This window comes from Hydractinia symbiolongicarpus, chromosome 11 (assembly GCF_029227915.1).
Source record: "Hydractinia symbiolongicarpus strain clone_291-10 chromosome 11, HSymV2.1, whole genome shotgun sequence".
NCBI lineage: Eukaryota > Metazoa > Cnidaria > Hydrozoa > Anthoathecata > Hydractiniidae > Hydractinia > Hydractinia symbiolongicarpus.
The window spans coordinates 24384326-24402053 of NC_079885.1; the positions used below are offsets into that span (position 1 = coordinate 24384326).

The 17728-nt window shown below is 35.0% G+C and overlaps 2 protein-coding genes across 4 annotated transcripts; both read left to right on the top strand.

The window, feature by feature from the left end:
- The first annotated feature begins 826 nt into the window (after nt 1-826).
- Nucleotides 827-5533, top strand: LOC130614637 (vesicular inhibitory amino acid transporter-like). Of its 3 annotated transcripts, none has more exons than XM_057436073.1 (2): nt 827-937; nt 3953-5533. In XM_057436073.1, exon 2 carries the CDS (start codon nt 3977-3979, stop codon nt 5456-5458), a length of 1482 nt encoding a protein of 493 aa, XP_057292056.1. In that variant the 5' UTR covers nt 827-937; nt 3953-3976; the 3' UTR covers nt 5459-5533. The 3 variants fall into 3 exon arrangements, with proteins under 3 accessions (XP_057292056.1, XP_057292057.1, XP_057292055.1); XM_057436074.1 differs by lacking the exon at nt 827-937 and adding an exon at nt 2435-2582; XM_057436072.1 differs by lacking the exon at nt 827-937 and adding an exon at nt 2513-2633.
- A 6435-nt stretch (nt 5534-11968) lies between these two features.
- Nucleotides 11969-17460, top strand: LOC130614634 (uncharacterized). The gene is made up of 2 exons (XM_057436068.1): nt 11969-15737; nt 16308-17460. Exons 1-2 carry the CDS (start codon nt 12200-12202, stop codon nt 17231-17233), a joined length of 4464 nt encoding a protein of 1487 aa, XP_057292051.1. The 5' UTR covers nt 11969-12199; the 3' UTR covers nt 17234-17460.
- The last annotated feature ends 268 nt before the right edge of the window (nt 17461-17728 follow it).

The window sequence follows — 17728 nt, forward strand, 5'->3', positions numbered from 1 at the left end:
GGTTTACATGGTTATCCTGAGGGCAAAATTAAATCACCGAAATGAGTTTTATTTCGCCAAACAATTATAAGTCCGTATATTACTAAGGAGCCATTATGATTCTTTAATAGGGGGACTGAGTTTTTCACGGAATCTTTGTTTTCTTACTTCAATCGTCTTATAGTGTAGTTTTAGGTGAGTTTTTGCTAATTTAGTTTAATTTAGATACTTGTAGTTCTTGTTTATTCAAATCTTCTTTCGTTAGCGTTTAACCGTGAAACGTCTGTGTTTTCCTCCAATCAAAAGTTGTACCACGTGACATTTCGACCAAGAGAATTCTAGTATTGAGTTTGTTGCATTTTGCACTGTGTGTTTCGCGCTTTCAGTATATTACTTTTAGCTGACATTTTATATTAAAATACAGTGTGTTCACGCTTTTCACGTATGTTATATGAGTCTCAATATTGCACTTAAAATTACCCGACCTATACTTGATTTTGATTGCCCACCCTGTAAAAAGTTTAATGTTTCAAAGACAACTTTCTTTTTGTGTTTTGTAAGATCATGTCAATCAAGAGGGTAGATTCAATTGTGATGACGTCATGCTGTATTTGAAATAAATTAAAGAAGAAAGTTAATTTTGATGTCACGCTCGGTTATTTTTATTTTCTATTTCATACAATATATATTGTTATATTCTTCCTTCCACACCCTTTTTTCTATGTAATTTTATTTTCATACATTTTTTTTTAAGATGGCGATGTATAGTTTTACTTTCCCTCACTCCTTATAAAAAATTTATAGCAAATAATTTTAAATATATTTTTAAAAAAAAGTATATAAATATAACATTACACTCTATTACTTGTCTCCTCCTAGACCATTTTCTACGAAGGATGTAAAAATTACATGTTTACAAGAAAATATTAGGTACGCAAAAAAATTTGGAAGAAAATATGTAAGTAGATTTTAATTATTTTAGGATAGGGCTATTTTATTTTCTGTAAAGCAATTATAATTATTAATTCTGTTTTTATATTTTGAAACCGAAAGTGTGGTATTAAATTAATTAACTTCTTATAAACTCTCTATATGAAAAGGCTAAGATTAATCAAGACAAGTCTATTTGCCTTGTTTAACCTGATTTTTTTCCTCAGTTCTTCATTTAAAACCTTATTTAAACGCATGGAATATTGCTAGCAAAGACATCCTACAAATCCTAGTGGTTGATCCCCCAATCTCCCCTACTCCGAGCCCCACAGTGTTAAAGGGCCTGCAATGGTATTCACCATTGATAATACATATTATTTTTAAGACAACAAAAATGAACGAATGTTAAAGAGAACGAGGTGTTGTCACAGTCGAAAATACGATGTCGATCAATGATAAGATGGCATTTTTAAATTCCCGATTATCATCCAGTTACATTTCATAATATGGCAGATATGCAGTAACCAGTGCTTCTTGTAAAATAAACGCTGACGTTCATGGACAGTCCATATTAGAAGAACATCAAAAGGTTTTGTTGTTCAGGGAATAAAATCTAAAAGCAAGAGAGTATTCCCTTTTTACTCAAATTTTGTTGTCCATACTTTTTGACTAAAATTAATTCAAAAACCGTATATTTTATACAACTCTCTAATCGCAGTAAATTGTCATTTTGAAATGTGTTTTCCTGTAGAATAAGGTACAGTGTGAACTAAGCCTAACTTCCTTTCTTGCTCAAGTCGTCTGCCGTTTATTATTTATGGTTATTAATAACTCACACAGAACGAAACTAGATGATTTCGTTTCCCTTTCGCTTAAAAATCGCCATTAATTTTTAACGTCATGTAACACACGGCACGAAATACATGGCAAAATTTTCCTCCATGTCAGGCTTTTGATTTCGACATACTAAAAATGATAATAAAATTTTGAAGAATAAATTAATAAAGTTTTTTTTAAAAATCTTCATTTTTTCCCTAATTTTTCTGCGTACAGCGAGAATCGGTTTCATTCAAAGAGAAAAAACATACTTAACAAAGTTCGATGAATTCTTAGGCGTTTTATAATCGCTTCCAATAAGTTGAATTATTAAAATTGAGATGTTAGGTACCAACAAACTTAGATGCACAGATAAACCTTTTTTTTTATACATTGTGAAGCTAATATAAAAGTTAGTAAACTTTGATAGTACCATTTACATGAGTCAGACATTTTCTCAAGCCAAAAAAACTTATATTGTGTTTCTAAACATGCAAACAACATTTCTGATCAAAGAAAGAAAAAAATCAACAGTGATTTTTTCGTCTATTTTGTTCTCGAAATAAAATGTATTGAAAATAAATTTCCACGCAAAAAAGGCTATGACAAAATAATAAAATATAACTTCTATTTTCGGTGAAAATGCTCCCATACAGAGAATATATATTTAATGAAGTGGAAATTTCTTTTTAATTGCGTATGTGTAAAATATTTCACAATATGCCAACAAACGTATTACCAGCGTTCGCAGATTTTTCACTAAAATCTGAGAACATAATACAAAAAAGAAATATTTCCACAGAAGAAAACTCACCTTTCGCAAAACAGATGGACTCTAGTGGTGTTGACATCAGAAGGTTTGTTTTTTGAAAAATTTGTTTTCATCACGACTGGATCCAGATGAGTTGGTACGGCTTTTTTATCTATAACTTTATTGGGACAAGCGTTTAAGAGAAAGGCTATTTATTTCAGAATCGAAAAATCGAAAAAAATGTTGACGAGGAACTTTCACGAATGTTTGATTTGAAATCAAAGATTTAGCTACGTTAAGGGATGAAGTGAATGCGGAATTAATGATTCCGAATTTGACTTTTATTCATAAACTTAAATTCCGAATTCTTCTTAAAAAGACAGACATTCTAAATCTTGTCCCAAGTATTTTAACTCTTTCCCGATTCGTTTGCATTATTCCTGTAAAATTTTATTTAGCCATGAGTAAAACATTAGTTATTTGGGGCTGTTATCAAACTCTAATTTCGCGATCTCTTCTTCTATCAAGGTAGTTGAAGTATAAAAAGAAAAAAAATTCGTTCCTAATTTAGTAAATCGATAGTTATTTCGCAAAAATATCCAAATTTTACTATTTTAATAAAAAACGGTAATTTTCAGAATTAAAAAATAAAAGCTTTGAACAATGCGGTCGTGACACAAAATAATTTTTTGGATCCATAAAATTGGTCAATTTTTCTGCATAACAACAATATATATAAAATAATTTTTTTTACAAAATTATGTTTGCATTAATATTTTTTCTCTCTCTTTCAAGACAGTAGAATATAAATATGCTAAAAACATAGTTTGTTTGCAAACACATAGGTATAAAATCATCTTGTATGAACATTTCGTGTTTCATCTGCTATCTGCAAACAATCTTTCAAAATGACCCTAATATTTTCATCCTCTTCCTTCTGTGTGAGAGCTGATTTGGGAAATAGGATCACTTATTCACTGTTGGAAATTCTTTATTAGTTTAATGCGACAAATTATGAACTCTCTTTTCCATTTAAAGTTTATGTTATATAAAAAAGAAGAATTATTTCCTTGATAATCTCATTAAATATGAAAGAAAGATTTAGCACTGGTTTTTATTTTAATAGCCTTCTATTGAAAATAGTGTAATTTTATAATATTGCAGTTTACATGCTGGGAAAGATTTTCTATTAATATTCTCAACGTTACGTCTTCACGAGCAAATGACAAGGCTTCTTCTTCTTCTTCTTCTTCTTCTTCTTCTTCTTCTTCTTCTTCTTCTTCTTCTTCTTCTTCTTCTTCTTCTTCTTCTTCTTCTTCTTCTTCTTCTTCTTCTTCTTCTTCTTCTTCTTCTTCTTCTTCTTCTTCTTCTTCTTCTTCTTCTTCTTCTTCTTCTTCTTCTTCTTCTTCTTCTTCTTCTTCTTCTTCTTCTTCTTCTTCTTCTTCTTCTTAAATTTTTCATTTTGTGTTTCTTTAGATTTAAACACATCCACTCAGCAAGATGTGGTTTACAGCTCCAGTATTCGAAACCTTTCGAGGAGGTCTGCACGATGTTTACGACATCATGTGTGGTTCCAACGATCATGAAGATCAAGACGCAGAAGAGGAAGGCTTTCTATCGTCCGACGCTTGCTCAGAGGATCCGCACTGTAAAACTGATAAAGTTTCCAATCTTCAAACATTTTGGAACATCTTCAACGCAAACCAAGGTGTAGTAATTTTATCCATGCCTTTTGTCACCTTGTCCGGCACATACATGAGTTTAATCTTTACCGCGATTGTGGCAGCCATGTCAAATTATACAAGTAAAAAGTTAGTGAGGTGTTTATACGAACCTGATCCAGCTACTGGTGTCGATATACGTGTCCGACACAGTTACGAAGAAATTGGAGAAGCATTCGGTGGAAGTTTTGGTAAATGGATGGTATACCTAGCCATGTTGGTTGAGCAGTTATCATATTGTACTCTACTCTTGATTCTATGTGGATCAATTTTGCACAGTTCATTTCCAAATGCGCCTTTCAACAAGATGCACTGGTCAATGTTGGCCTTCATACTGGTCATTCCAAACGCGTTCATGATGAATCTTGGACAAGTCGCTTTCGTGAGTTTGCTCACTGTTGTCATTGGTCAAGTTGTCTATATTACAGTGGCTGTTTACAGCTTCTGGCGATCTGATAACTGGTCCATTAGCGAAACACCTGACTGGGATATTGGAAAGTTCTTTATATCTATGGGTATTGTCGTTGTAAGCTATTCATCTCAACCCTACATGCCCGCCATTGAAGGAAGCATGAAAAAGAAAAAACATTATGGGAAACTTATGGACATTACATATATCGCAATAACACTGGTTAAAATCATTTTCGGTTTAATTGGCTATTTAACGTTCAAAGGAGACACAAAGCAAGTAATTACCAACAATCTCCCACATGGTCCCTTCAAAATAACTGTAAATATATGTGTTATGATGCTGGCTGTGTTCTCCTTCACCTTCCCAGCATACACCGTGTTTGTCTTGATTGACAAAATACACGTCAACCGAAAATGGTTAAACCAAAAAATGAAACGTTTGACATCGCCAAAGCAAGAAAGAAAACAAATGGATAGCGAAGAAGAAATATTGGAAAATACTGTTCTAATTGATAGTGAAGATGAAGAAGAATCCGAATCGGATGAGATGGAGCATGTACCTATGTCAAGACCAAAACGAGCATTTGTTCGGCTACTTCTCATCAGTTTAGCCCTAGCAGTAGCTGTACTCGTTCCACATTTCGGATTATATATGAGTTTCGTTGGAAACTTCACCGGAATGTGTTTAGCTTTCATCTTTCCGTGTTTATTTCACATGAAATTAAGACAATTGGGTCCGTTTGAGATTATGTTACATACAGTAATTATCATTTTCGGTAGTGTCTCAGCTGGAGCAGGTATGTATTACTCTACGAAAGCAATCATGGAGGCTTATTCTGAAGCAGACTAACTTAAATAAAAATGCATTTCATCACTAATGTATGTTGTTTTTATTTTTAAATAAATATATACAAATTAACTTCAATGGCGATATGTTTTCTTTGTTTTTGTTTCTCTATCTGCATTAAGGCGGATTTCCATTCAAATCATTTCCATGTTTACGCGTATTTATAAACTTAACATTAATCGTAAAATTACTCTGGCTCCTCGTGTCTTTTTTTTTAAAAAAAAGAGAAATCCTTCGTGCTCTGCTTCAGTATTGAGTCTTGTTTACACTATATAGGATTATGATTGGCTAATTTTTGAACAATTAACATTTTCACGATCGCACAAGTAGGATCTGTTCCTACTTTTTTGCGACCGATTGCACGCTGTAGAATAAAGCAATCACTGGTTTGATTAACATGCCCATATCGATTTATTGTCTTTATACGCCTAAGCATGAAAATAATTGGAATGGAAACCCGCCTTTAGTCCTTGGGAGTGCCAATACAAGAAGTTATGTCTAGCAGGCTAGCTTCCATAATGATAGACAAAACGTGTTTAGATTAACTGTTAAAATCAATGTTTATTTCACCTTCTTCAAGCGTAAGGAGATTGATAAACAACCTGAGTCTATGACTGCACTGTGTTATACTGACAACTTGATAAAAGCATTTGATTGAAATAATATCACTCCCGTCCCAAAGGTTAATCGTTTCATCATTAAAAGCGATGAAACCTAGTAAAACTGGAAGATTATCGCTAAATTCATGTTGGTACAAATATGTGGTGCAACTGTTGAAACGAACTGGTACCGTTAGAAAGTTAATGAAATGTAGTTTTAGAAACTGTCTTCACTTCTTCAATATATGTAATTTCTGCTTGAAAACGGGGCTTATAACTCCCAAAGATTCAGTATATATTTTAATTTTAATATTTTAATTTAAGCGTGTTTTACTTTTCTCTCTGGTTTAAAAACCTTGGAAGGGCCTGTATAAGATGCTACAGCTCCACAAGCTGTAATCTTGGTAAAAATCAGCACAAGTTTTTTATATTAAGATTCAATCATTTATAACTTATCAAAGTTTACTGGTCAATGTTCGCTTGTTTGTATTTACAACATCCATCTTCAATTATACATGTGCAAAAGCAGCGATTATTTGGACCATCTGACGCTTTTATCATATTTAAACAATGCCGTAAAAAACTTCCGTTGTATCGACAATTTCGTGCAACGACTGGAAGGTTTCGTGTTGGTTTATGTTGGACCTGACGCTTGCTACCAGTAACCTCTGACGCAACGCAATTAAAAACAATGCGCTATAAAATTCAAGATGGTCATATACTAGAAAAACTTTTGACGCCTTAAGGTGTAAATGGGGATGGCCAACACAAAATGCAAATCATTTTATCATTTTAAGAAATCTTGAGCAGTGGGGTATACTCCGTCTGGTTTAAAATTTTCATTTTTTTCTTAAAGAAATCAGCACTCTTTTAAAACTTCGTTTAAAAGATGTACTTGACTTTTAAAATATAAAAGCTAACTAGCTAGCTGTTATGTATCAGTATATTTCAACAGAATCATTAATTAGTATCATTTAATTCCCCGTTCCCTCTATGCGACAAATGCGCAATGCATTCTGGTAGTTGTAGTCAACATAATAAACAATATGGCGGAACATACGGACTTCACAGTGGCAGAAAAATCAGATAAAAACTTTATTACACCGGCAGAAAACAACAGTTTTTTTGAAAACTCATTTCATTCTCCTAATTTTGTATCACCAGTCGAGCCTCCTGTATGCAATGTATCGTGCACAACTTACAAAAATGGATTAGCAGAAGATTAGCAGGAAAGATTTTAAACCTTCAGTGGCACACAGAGTATGTTCAGCACATTTTGTGGGAGGTAAAAAAACCTACATGAACAACATTCCTACTATAGTGCCAAAAACTATCAAGCCATCTGTCACCATACCTAGAAAAACTCTTAATAGTAAAGGTCTAAAGAAAGAGTACATTCCTGTAGCTAAAAAAAGTAAACTTGAACAGAATGACCCTCCTAATGCTGAGCAGGAGTTACAAAATGAAATAGACAGGTTAAAAAAAGAAATGGATAATTTAAAAGTACAAATGTCATCAAAAGAAAAAGAATATGAACAAAGAGTAAAACATTTACAATCAGAAATACAAGGTCATAAATTTACAATTGACCGGTTTAAACATAATGAAATGCACTCTAGGTTCTATACTGGATTTGAATCTTACAAGTTATTCACAGTTCTACTCGATTATTTAAAACCTGGTGCTAATTCACTAATATATTGGGGGTCAAATACAAATATGGAAAAAATCATATCACCAGATTGTATAAAAAAAGGGTGTCCAGGAACTTTATCTGTTGAAGAAGAATTTTTTTTAACATTATGCCGATTGCGATGTGGATTTCCTATCGAAGACATGAGTGTGCGATTTAACTTATCAACAAGTCACATCAGTCGTATATTAATAACATGGATAGACTTCCTCTACTCACAATTACGTATGCTGCCAATATGGGCTACAAAAATTAAAGTTGTTGAAACAATGCCGAAGTGTTTCAAAGAACTCTACCCAAGCACTAGAATAATTTTAGACTGTACTGAAATATTTATCGAAATGCCAACTTCGTATAGAAGCCAATCTGCTACATTTTCAAACTACAAACACCACAATACAGCAAAAGGTTTAATTGGAATAGCACCAAATGGGGCTGTTACATTTGTTTCAGATTTATATGTTGGGCGCATTTCAGACAAAAAAATCACAGCTGATAGTGGTATTTATAGCTTGTTAGAACCAGGAGATTCTGTTATGGCTGACCGTGGCTTTGAGTTAGACGATGATTTACCAGTTGGCATGTGCATGTCTTTCACAGTATAAACAATAAAGTCAATCTCTTGTAGCTCTGTAATGGCTAAAACGCCTTGACACTGAAAGAAATGTACATGATTTTTCTTAAGCTTTGGCTGTCCATTGTCGAGTTGGAGAAAGAATTTTTTATCCCCACAAGCTTCAAGTATTGACATGTTAATTTTTGAATAGGGACACTTAACCTCTATCGCCTTCACTGAATCGCCACTTTTAAAAATGCCATCAGGACTTGCACCCAGCCATGGCCATTTCGGATTAACAAAAAAGCCACACTTTTCAACTTGAACTTTAAATTGTTTCTCATACAATAACAATACTTCGGATTCGTTGTTCTTGCCCCACTCACAAGCAGTTGACTTTATTTTACCTAAGTTTTCAGGAAAACATTTTTGTACTATTGATTTAGGGTATATGTTTTTACGTCTATTGATAACATAACCAAAATTTGAAGAAATTAATCTCTTTTTTCTTTCGTCATACCAGGTATCTGATAATGACTGTTGTAACGTGGTAGACTCAATTTGAGCAACATCTGCATGTGACATCTGAAGTTTGCGTGTAACAAAATCTTGATCATCAGACTTAAGCAAATTAAGTTCTAAAGAACCATTTAATGACTCTACCACTCCACTGACAACTTGTCTGATTTCTATTTGGTCTACTTCCAAATTATTATATGTCGTAATTGACGTTTCATAGAAGGAAGATCGAACATAATTATTACTTTCCAATAAATTGGCAAAAACAACACCTTGACCCAAAGCAAATAAATCATCGCTTAGTTTTTTAATTTTTTCTTGTGAAGGCTCATGTGTAAAAATTGGGGATGCACAATAATCTCTTTTACCACACACAATAGGTCTTTTTCGTGTCGACAACAGATCTTTCGTTATGTTAGCTTTTTCGAATTTCAGTTCTGAAAATTTTATTGCCTCGTTTCTGCCCTCACCAGGAACATGCCATTGCTGCAATTTATCAGTACAAGTTTTATCATCTGGAATGATATTTAAATTTAACTGTTTAAATTCCACAAGTTGGTAGAGTAGTGCTGCAACATGTTTGCAGCATCCGCTTGCACCAGCTTTGCAATTACATTTGGCATACAGAATGTCTCCAGATGCTTGACACAAATGTACATAAACAGTGTATCTATCTTTCCTCATTGAAGCAACCACAAAACTTTTCACAATGAAGGATAATTTCTCAGCCTTTATGTTTGGCTTTACCCTAACTTTCTTGACATAACCATCTTTAAATAGTTGATAGCCAGCAATTTTATGTTTTATAGCTCCTCTCTCCTTATTGTCAAAGCTTTCTCCTAAAACCATATAGCCATGTATTTTTTCGTGACTTAAAGGTGGGAGAAGCTCCAAACTTTGTGACCAATCTTTAATCTCTCCTTGCACCTTTTCTTCGATATCACAGGAGGAATATTCCTCGTTAGTAATCTCTCTAAATACTGGTCTTGTACCCGTGCAAGAGTTTTTAGAAAAACTAGGGTCCAAGGTTGTTGTTGATAAAATATTTGAGGATGTATCTTCAGGCTGTAATAATTTGTCCATGGTGCTACTGCTTATTTAAAAATGGAATCACAGTATAATGGCGTTAAATCTTTTTTCCGTTATTTCCATAGCAAAATTATATTTTTAAATGCTGGAGATAATATTATCCCCATAGTAGTTTGCGTATTTAACAGATGTAAACAAACTACGCTATTGCGAGCAAACTTTTGCTAATTTGCTGTTGACTACAACTACCAGAATGCATTGCGCATTTATCGTATAGAGGGAACGGGGAATTACACGCTATCACATTTTCTTGATTACAATGCTTCTTTAAAGATTTCATCACTATAAAATATAATTTCAGGATAAACAATCTCTTTTCATATCATCCTAACAATAAATTGGAACAGAAAAAACAACAGTATTGGAGTAACTTATTATATTGGATTGGTTAGGTAATTGGTTGGCAAGAGTGGTACATCGCATGACATATTTTATAAAACATATTTCATACCTATTCATCACAAATCTTTGCACTTGACATCGACTTGTGACCAGCAACTGGATTAAAAACTTTCTCGGTATCTACGGCCAAATGTGGATTGCATCTTTTGTGCGTATTTTCCAGGAAAGAAAACCGTGAAGCTGGTCACTTTACAGTTGTGGATGTCCGTCTGTTCTTCTTCACGCTAACATTTTTTTGATTATTTGCGCCGGTGAGGTACATAAAACGAAAATTGCATCAATTAATATTAATGACAGCTAAAGTAGACCGAGGCTTGGCCGAGGATACAACACGTGCATTTATACTATGCTCATGCGCATGCGCATAACCCGAAAAGTCGGGCTACATTGTAGTGCAGAATCGGAAAAAAACTTCGTTCCCGACTTATCGCAGAACGTCGGAAACAGAGCTAATAACTTGGTTTGAGACAAAACTTTCTAAAGCCAAGCATTGAAAAACATATACAACCAAGATCCAAAATTATCCCCATGTGCAAGTGAAGAACGAGGGCTTGATCAGGCTACTATTTTAGCCACAGAAAATGTGTAAGCAGGACAAATCAGTAATTATTCATAGTAGCCAATACACCTCTACCAGGGTCTTGTTGGCCTTCAAGTAGGTGTTAGCAGGTTTGACATCAGGCAACAAACACTGGGAAAGAGAATGCCCCACTGCTATGAGTTTCAGTGTGCTGTTCCGAGGTGGCAAGTTAAAACGTATCGCTCAACCTCGTTCCCAGGGCATTTTGCCTTTTTGATGAAAATGATAGCGGCGAAAAGTTGTTGGCCACTCCGTAATAACGGTTCAGGGGCAACAAGACCTTGGAGACGAGGTTGCGTATCGCCTTGTACGGAGCTCCGTGTTACTGTGTGTCAAATAATAATTATCAAATACATTACCACTGAAGTGGTACCACCAACGGACTCGATCCATACGTTTCTTCTTCTTTTCTTACATCAGCTGTATAATAGGTGTCACAGGACCTAAACAACCTCAATCCCAGGACCCGCAGCATTTTTTTATATCAGGATTCGTTGTGCATTTTTTAGGTTCACACAGCTAACACATCAATAAAAAGGGAGCGTACAAAGTGCAACTAAAATATAACTAAAGATACGGTAGCCGATTGCTATATACAGGTTGAAACAGAATCGAGTTTCAGGGCTTAATACATATTCTTGAGGTCCTTTATTTTATGTCTATACAGATAGATAAAACACACTTTTCTTATAGATATATTTCTTAAATATAACACAGGCAGCTAGATTCTAGCACACGACCTTGTACAGATGTCTTAAACTATCAAACCTGCTCACAATCAGCAAATCAAATGACCAGCTGCGTATAAATGTTGAATATCTCGATTAGTAATTAATGACTCGCTCATTCATGTTGCATCCTCTACTAAAACTTAATGTATGAAACCAACAAAGAGAACGCGAAAACTTATGAATGGCTGATTTTATAGTGACTTATGTATACAGAAATAAAACGGGGGTATATTTATCTTTAACAGCTCCGTATTTTTAAAAAAATTCCAAATAAAAATATATCTATTTGTAAATTTCTTTTTTTTTTTTTTTGCGTTACTGTTATTTATCACTTAATGATTTTTTTTGAAAAATATACACAATTTTTTTGGAACTTGATATCAAATAAATTTATTATGAAAAACCCCCGTCCGTTCTTTAAGCGTGCTGTGCTTTTTTATTTTGATCACAGATCCTGTAGATGGTTGTGACTGCTACAACGTTTTCTCGTACGAAGTTTTATAAAAATAGATAAACTTCTATATTTAATTTAACAGAATGTAGCGATACTTTCCTCTGTTTTCAAATACCTTTATATGATGTCACGTCATCATAAAAAGAAGCGAGAAAACTCGACAAGGCATCGATCAAGTTCGAAACGACGAAGCCGACGCCGTAGCACGAGTGAAGAAAGCGAGAACACTGAAGAAACGGAAGAGACTACAGAAGTTACTGATGAATCTACTTATAATTGCAAAAAAAAGAAAAAGAAGCAAAAAACAAAATCAAATGACGCCAGATCAAATCAATCATTTACAAGATCAACGCGAATGATAGCTATTTCAAGTCCCTCCACGTTTAACCCTGACGCACGCGTGTCGATAACTACAGATACTTCAGAGCTTCCTCCACCAGCGCCTTCTTCGAAAGAAAAACAACAACACCAACATCAAGGGAGAAAAGATAGCAACAGACACAGTAAGTCACCACGACGGAGAGACTCCTCAAAATTAAGGGATGCGAAGAAATCACCACGAAAAGACAAGCATAGGAAGAAAAAGAAAGAGTCTAGTAAAAAGGAATGCGTGGTCACACCATGTTGCCCTCTTTGTACAAAACCCTACGAATGTCCGATTTTGTTACAGTGTGCCCACACGTTTTGTAAAGACTGTGTTACCATATTTGTTGAAGCAAGTGATGGAACATTTTTCAAATGTCCCGTTTGTTTGACAAAAATAAAATTAACTGGAGATGATGAAGAACTGTTTTGTCCAAATTTTGCCATCCTGAAGCAAATCGAGGGCGCGAAAAACGAAAATGAAGATCTTATCTGTTCAGTATGTGAAGATGAAAACGAGGCTGAATATTTTTGTGAACACTGCTCAGATCTTTTGTGCGAAGAGTGTGTTGATGCGCACAAAGTTGTCAAGTATACTAGAGAGCATCTTATTAAAGAAATCTCAGAGATGTCAGATATTTCGAATTTAATTCAGAAGCGATATTTTTGTACTCAACATAATGAAAAGTCACTTGATGCATTTTGCACAAAATGCCAACAGTCTGTTTGTTCTGAATGCGTATCAAAGCATCACTATGGCAACCAACATGACTGCATATCAATACAAAATGCCTCGAAGATTAATCGAGACGAAACGAAAAGAAAGATACTAAATATTAAAAGTCATGCACCGAACCTACAAATATCTTTGCTAGATATTAAGCGAGTCAAAAGAACTTTGAGAAAGCAAGTCAATTCAGTGAGAAGCGAAATCTCGGAAAGTATGAAACGACTGATGGCTGTCTTGAAAGATAAGGAGAAAAACTTATATCAAAGTGTGGATCGTGTATACAAATCGAAAATTAATCGATTAAATTCGCAAAAAGAAAAAATACTAATCGAGTTAGAGAAAATCGAAGCTTGCGGTCGAGTTTTAAACGAAATGGAAAACCATAAAAATGATGTTGAAGTGCTACAGATGAAAACCACTCTTGAGAAGTGTTTGAATGATTTAGAAAGAAGCAACCCTAACTTAACCGTGGACAAGGAAACTTTTTTGCTCAAATCGAACGAAAACAACATCAAAAATGAAATTTCAAAGCATGGTCAAGTTTTCCGTGTGGGCGACCCGGTTAATGACAATAAAAAATCGAAATTTTTAGGTCAGAGAAAAGGAGAAAGACATTTAGATGATGCTGTATTGATTAGTGATTTTGAAGATGAAGCTAAGAACAGTCAATTAAACAGTAAAAATCTTTTCGCGAAATTTGTCGATACTTCTTGTGATTATACTAAAGGGAAGCAACTAAAAGCGAAAGGTAATTGGTTGATTGTGAGATCACGTGTTAATGATATCATCAAATATGGTAAACTTCGCGATTGTATTAAACACAAACCGAAGAAACTTTCACAATCTGATGTATACATGAAGAGATTGAGACGTTCAAAAGCGAGAACAATGAAGGCGAAAGGTAATTGGTTGATTTTGAAGTCTCATTTATCTGATGTTTTAAAAAACAAGCCACCTCCCAAACTTGCGCGACAACGTATCAAACAAATGAACGCTTTGAATGTTTGGAGTTCTTTAACCAAAACAAGAAAGTCCATTAGACCACATGCTATTAAAGCGCGTGCTAGAGCCAACTGGCTTCTTGTACGGTCACGTGTTAGAGATATCGTAGATTACGGACGAATAACAGGTGTTTTACCACTAACGTGTGGTATGTTTTTAAACATGGCGAGCAGAAAACGTGAAAGCAAGACTTTACTAAAGTTAAAACGTTTTCGCGCCATTACAATTCGAGCACGCGCGAATTGGATGCTTGTGTCGTCTCGTCTAAAAGACATAACCGCGTACCCCAACAAGACAAAAAGGAAACCTTCCAATGCAGCAGAGAGCTGGAGAAATTATCGAGAGAAATTACTGAATAATCGAGACAAAGCCACTCGCAATAAACAAATAGCAGGTGGTATCAGAGCGAAAGCAAACTGGTTGATTGTTAAATCTCGAATTCCCGATATTTTATTGTATGGTTTGTATAGAGATCATTTGAATGCAAGAGACAAAGGACGAGACAAAAAGTCTAGAAGTCGTTCAATATCGCCAGTAAAAGACGTCGGGAAACTGAATAACCAAGGCAAAACACAATCAATCAGTCCGACTAAGTCTTTAAACGCAGTTAAGAGCAACTGGGATATTCTCATTAAAGGTACGAAGCTAAAAAGACCGCGATCAGCCAGCCCTTACAGAAATTCGGAGAAACAAAAAGCAAGCTGGGATAGGCTTATAGGAAGTATCCCAACTGAAGATACCATCGCACTTACAAACTGGGACAAACTCATTAGAGGTGCGTCCAAGACATCAAATAGCAATTCTAACATCATACCCAGAAAAAAAGAGGCTGTCAACAATTGGGATCACCTCATTAACAGTCCAGTAAAATCAGTAAAGAAGAATGAAGCATTAAGAAATTGGGCATGCTTATCAAAAGGTAACATGGATGAGAGTAACACCGAAGCGAAGAGTCGAGATGCTCTGAGAAGCTGGGATGCCTTGATATACCATACACCATCTCTAAGTAAAAGAAAGTCAAAAAGTTTTGACTCTCTGAATGATTGGGACAAACTAATAGCAAGAACGCCAATAAATATAAAAGAAGGACTGAAAAACAAGAAGGAAGGAGGGCTAAAAAACAAGCAGCATGCGTCAGACGAAATCTCCAAAAAAAGTTGGGATGTTCTTATTGAGGGTACAAAAATAGACGATACTAAAAGTGGGAAGGATCACTGGGATAAGTTAAAAGTTGGACTTGGACGAGCAAGAAGTAAAGACAAGATTAGTGAAATGGAGAAGAAGTGGGATAAGCTGATTGCAAATGTCGAACCAGAACAAATTAATAAAATATATGAACCACTAACAAAAAACCAACGAAAAGTAGATACTCAATCTGCTGAAAAACATTGGCTAAAATTAATTAATGGAACTCCGGGAAAAAACAACGAAGCAGAACGAAACTGGGATAAGTTAATATCGCGAACAAAACCAGATGATTTGAAAGCTTTAAAACACTGGGATATGTTGATAGCACACAAAAAAGATGAGAAAGTGTTACAACGATGGGACAAACTACTTCAAGGTAAGAGTTCTATTTAACCTTGTTCCCAGGGCATTTTACCTTGTTGATGAAGTTGAATAACGGCTCAGGGGCCACAAGACCCTGGGGACGAGGTTGAGTTCTATTGTGTACATAGTTGAAATGTCCTTTCAACGTTGTGTACATAAAAACAACACAATTTATCGATAATTTACCTTATGTTTTCGTATTTACTGCTTAATATAAACACCCGCCTACCCTTTTTGTCTCTAATAAGCCTTTCTCTAATTAGCGCCCCTTTCTGAATTTTTAATAAGCGTCCCCCTTTGGATAAGCGCCTTCCGTTTTAAATTTCCCTGAAACTTCCAAAATTTCTATTAAACGTCCAGGTGCTTATTAGATCAAATATAATATTTGAACATACAATCTGATTATATGATATTCCGTATTAGCGGATCTATACATTGTTGACACTACCAAAACATATCTAGGGCCCAGCGTGTAAATCTGCTACACTGTAGCCAAATTTAGAAAACTACTTTTTGGCAGATTTTTTATAAAACTGTGAGAACTTTTAATTCCATGGGATTGTAATATGTTTCCTATACTTAGGGACTACTATCGATAAAGATAGCGAGAATAACAATGAGGCTATTCACAATTGGTTAAATCTTGTCCAAGATACTTCAAGCAACGACGAAGAGCGGGCACTCCACCACTGGGATAAAATAATTAAATCTGGAAATAAAACTCAACCAAGCAAAACAGCTTATAAACACTGGGATAGATTACTAGAAGGTAAAATAATCAAGCCTAAAAGAACTTTTGAAATATCCCCAGCAAAGAACTGGGACATATTAATCGCATCACCAGCTCCGATTGTTTCTCCTGTTCCCAGTCCCCTATCGTCCAGATCATCAAGTCTATTTCGAAACTGGCACAAGCTTACATCCAAAACACCTCCGCTACCAAAATCAATGAACGCAGCAAAAATGAACGAAAATGCTGTCAAGAACTGGAATACTTTAATTAGGAACAGAGGGGACAAAGAAGAACTAGCCATCGAGAATTGGGGTACGCTATTAAGTGGGGAGAACCCGTATGAGGCGTACATAGATAAACAGCCTCCAGGAGTAACTAAATTGTACGAAAAGCCTACACCCCGTGGAGAAGAGACTAAAATGTTATCTTTGAATATAAAGAACTCCAAAGGAGAGTTTCATAATGTTGACTTGAAGTTATCATCTCCTGATAAAAGTATCCTTTCAGCACATGTGGCGGAGAACAGCGATGGAACGTTTACCATATTTTGTTGTCCGAGGATCGACAATGACTTTAATATGTTTGTTAGTCTCTCAGGTAAGCAGTTTAAAAACGAAATAAAAGTTGTTAACTTTTATGGAAGTTTTGCCGGCTTACGAAAACACGAGGTGGATTTAGCCTGCAGGACGATTAGCCTGTTACGTTGGCATTTAACGCCAGGACTTCTTACAAAAAAAGGAGACAAAGTAGTGGCACGCAAAGGCAGTATCCGATAAATGTGTTCTTATGATGTGCTGGCAATTAATAGCGAAAATTTATATCAAAATAAAACGAATTTTTAAAATCTTGTTTGCTGTTGGTTCATACTATTGAATGGATTTTCTTTGACAACTTCTTTGACTTTGCACAGACAACCCGTTGGGAATAATAATAAATTTGAATTTGAAGAACAACCTTTATTGTACACATTTTTTAGGAATATTATATTCAATTACATACAAAATGTTCGACCTCTTTATCACCACCTTTTTTCACCGCCTTTTTTCTCGTGAGAACAAGATAACAAGTGAGGATATCCCAAGTACCCCAGAACGAAAACTTAATCACGTAATTCAAAGTAAAATAGACAACCTCGATCCCAGTATCTCTTCTCTCTTTCTATATATCGGACGGCGAGGTGAGTCAGAGCTGTCTATAAGGGCAGCGTAAGTAAGGAAAAAAAGCCCTGGGGACAAGGTTATAAGATGGAAAAAGTTAGAAACTCAATTCAA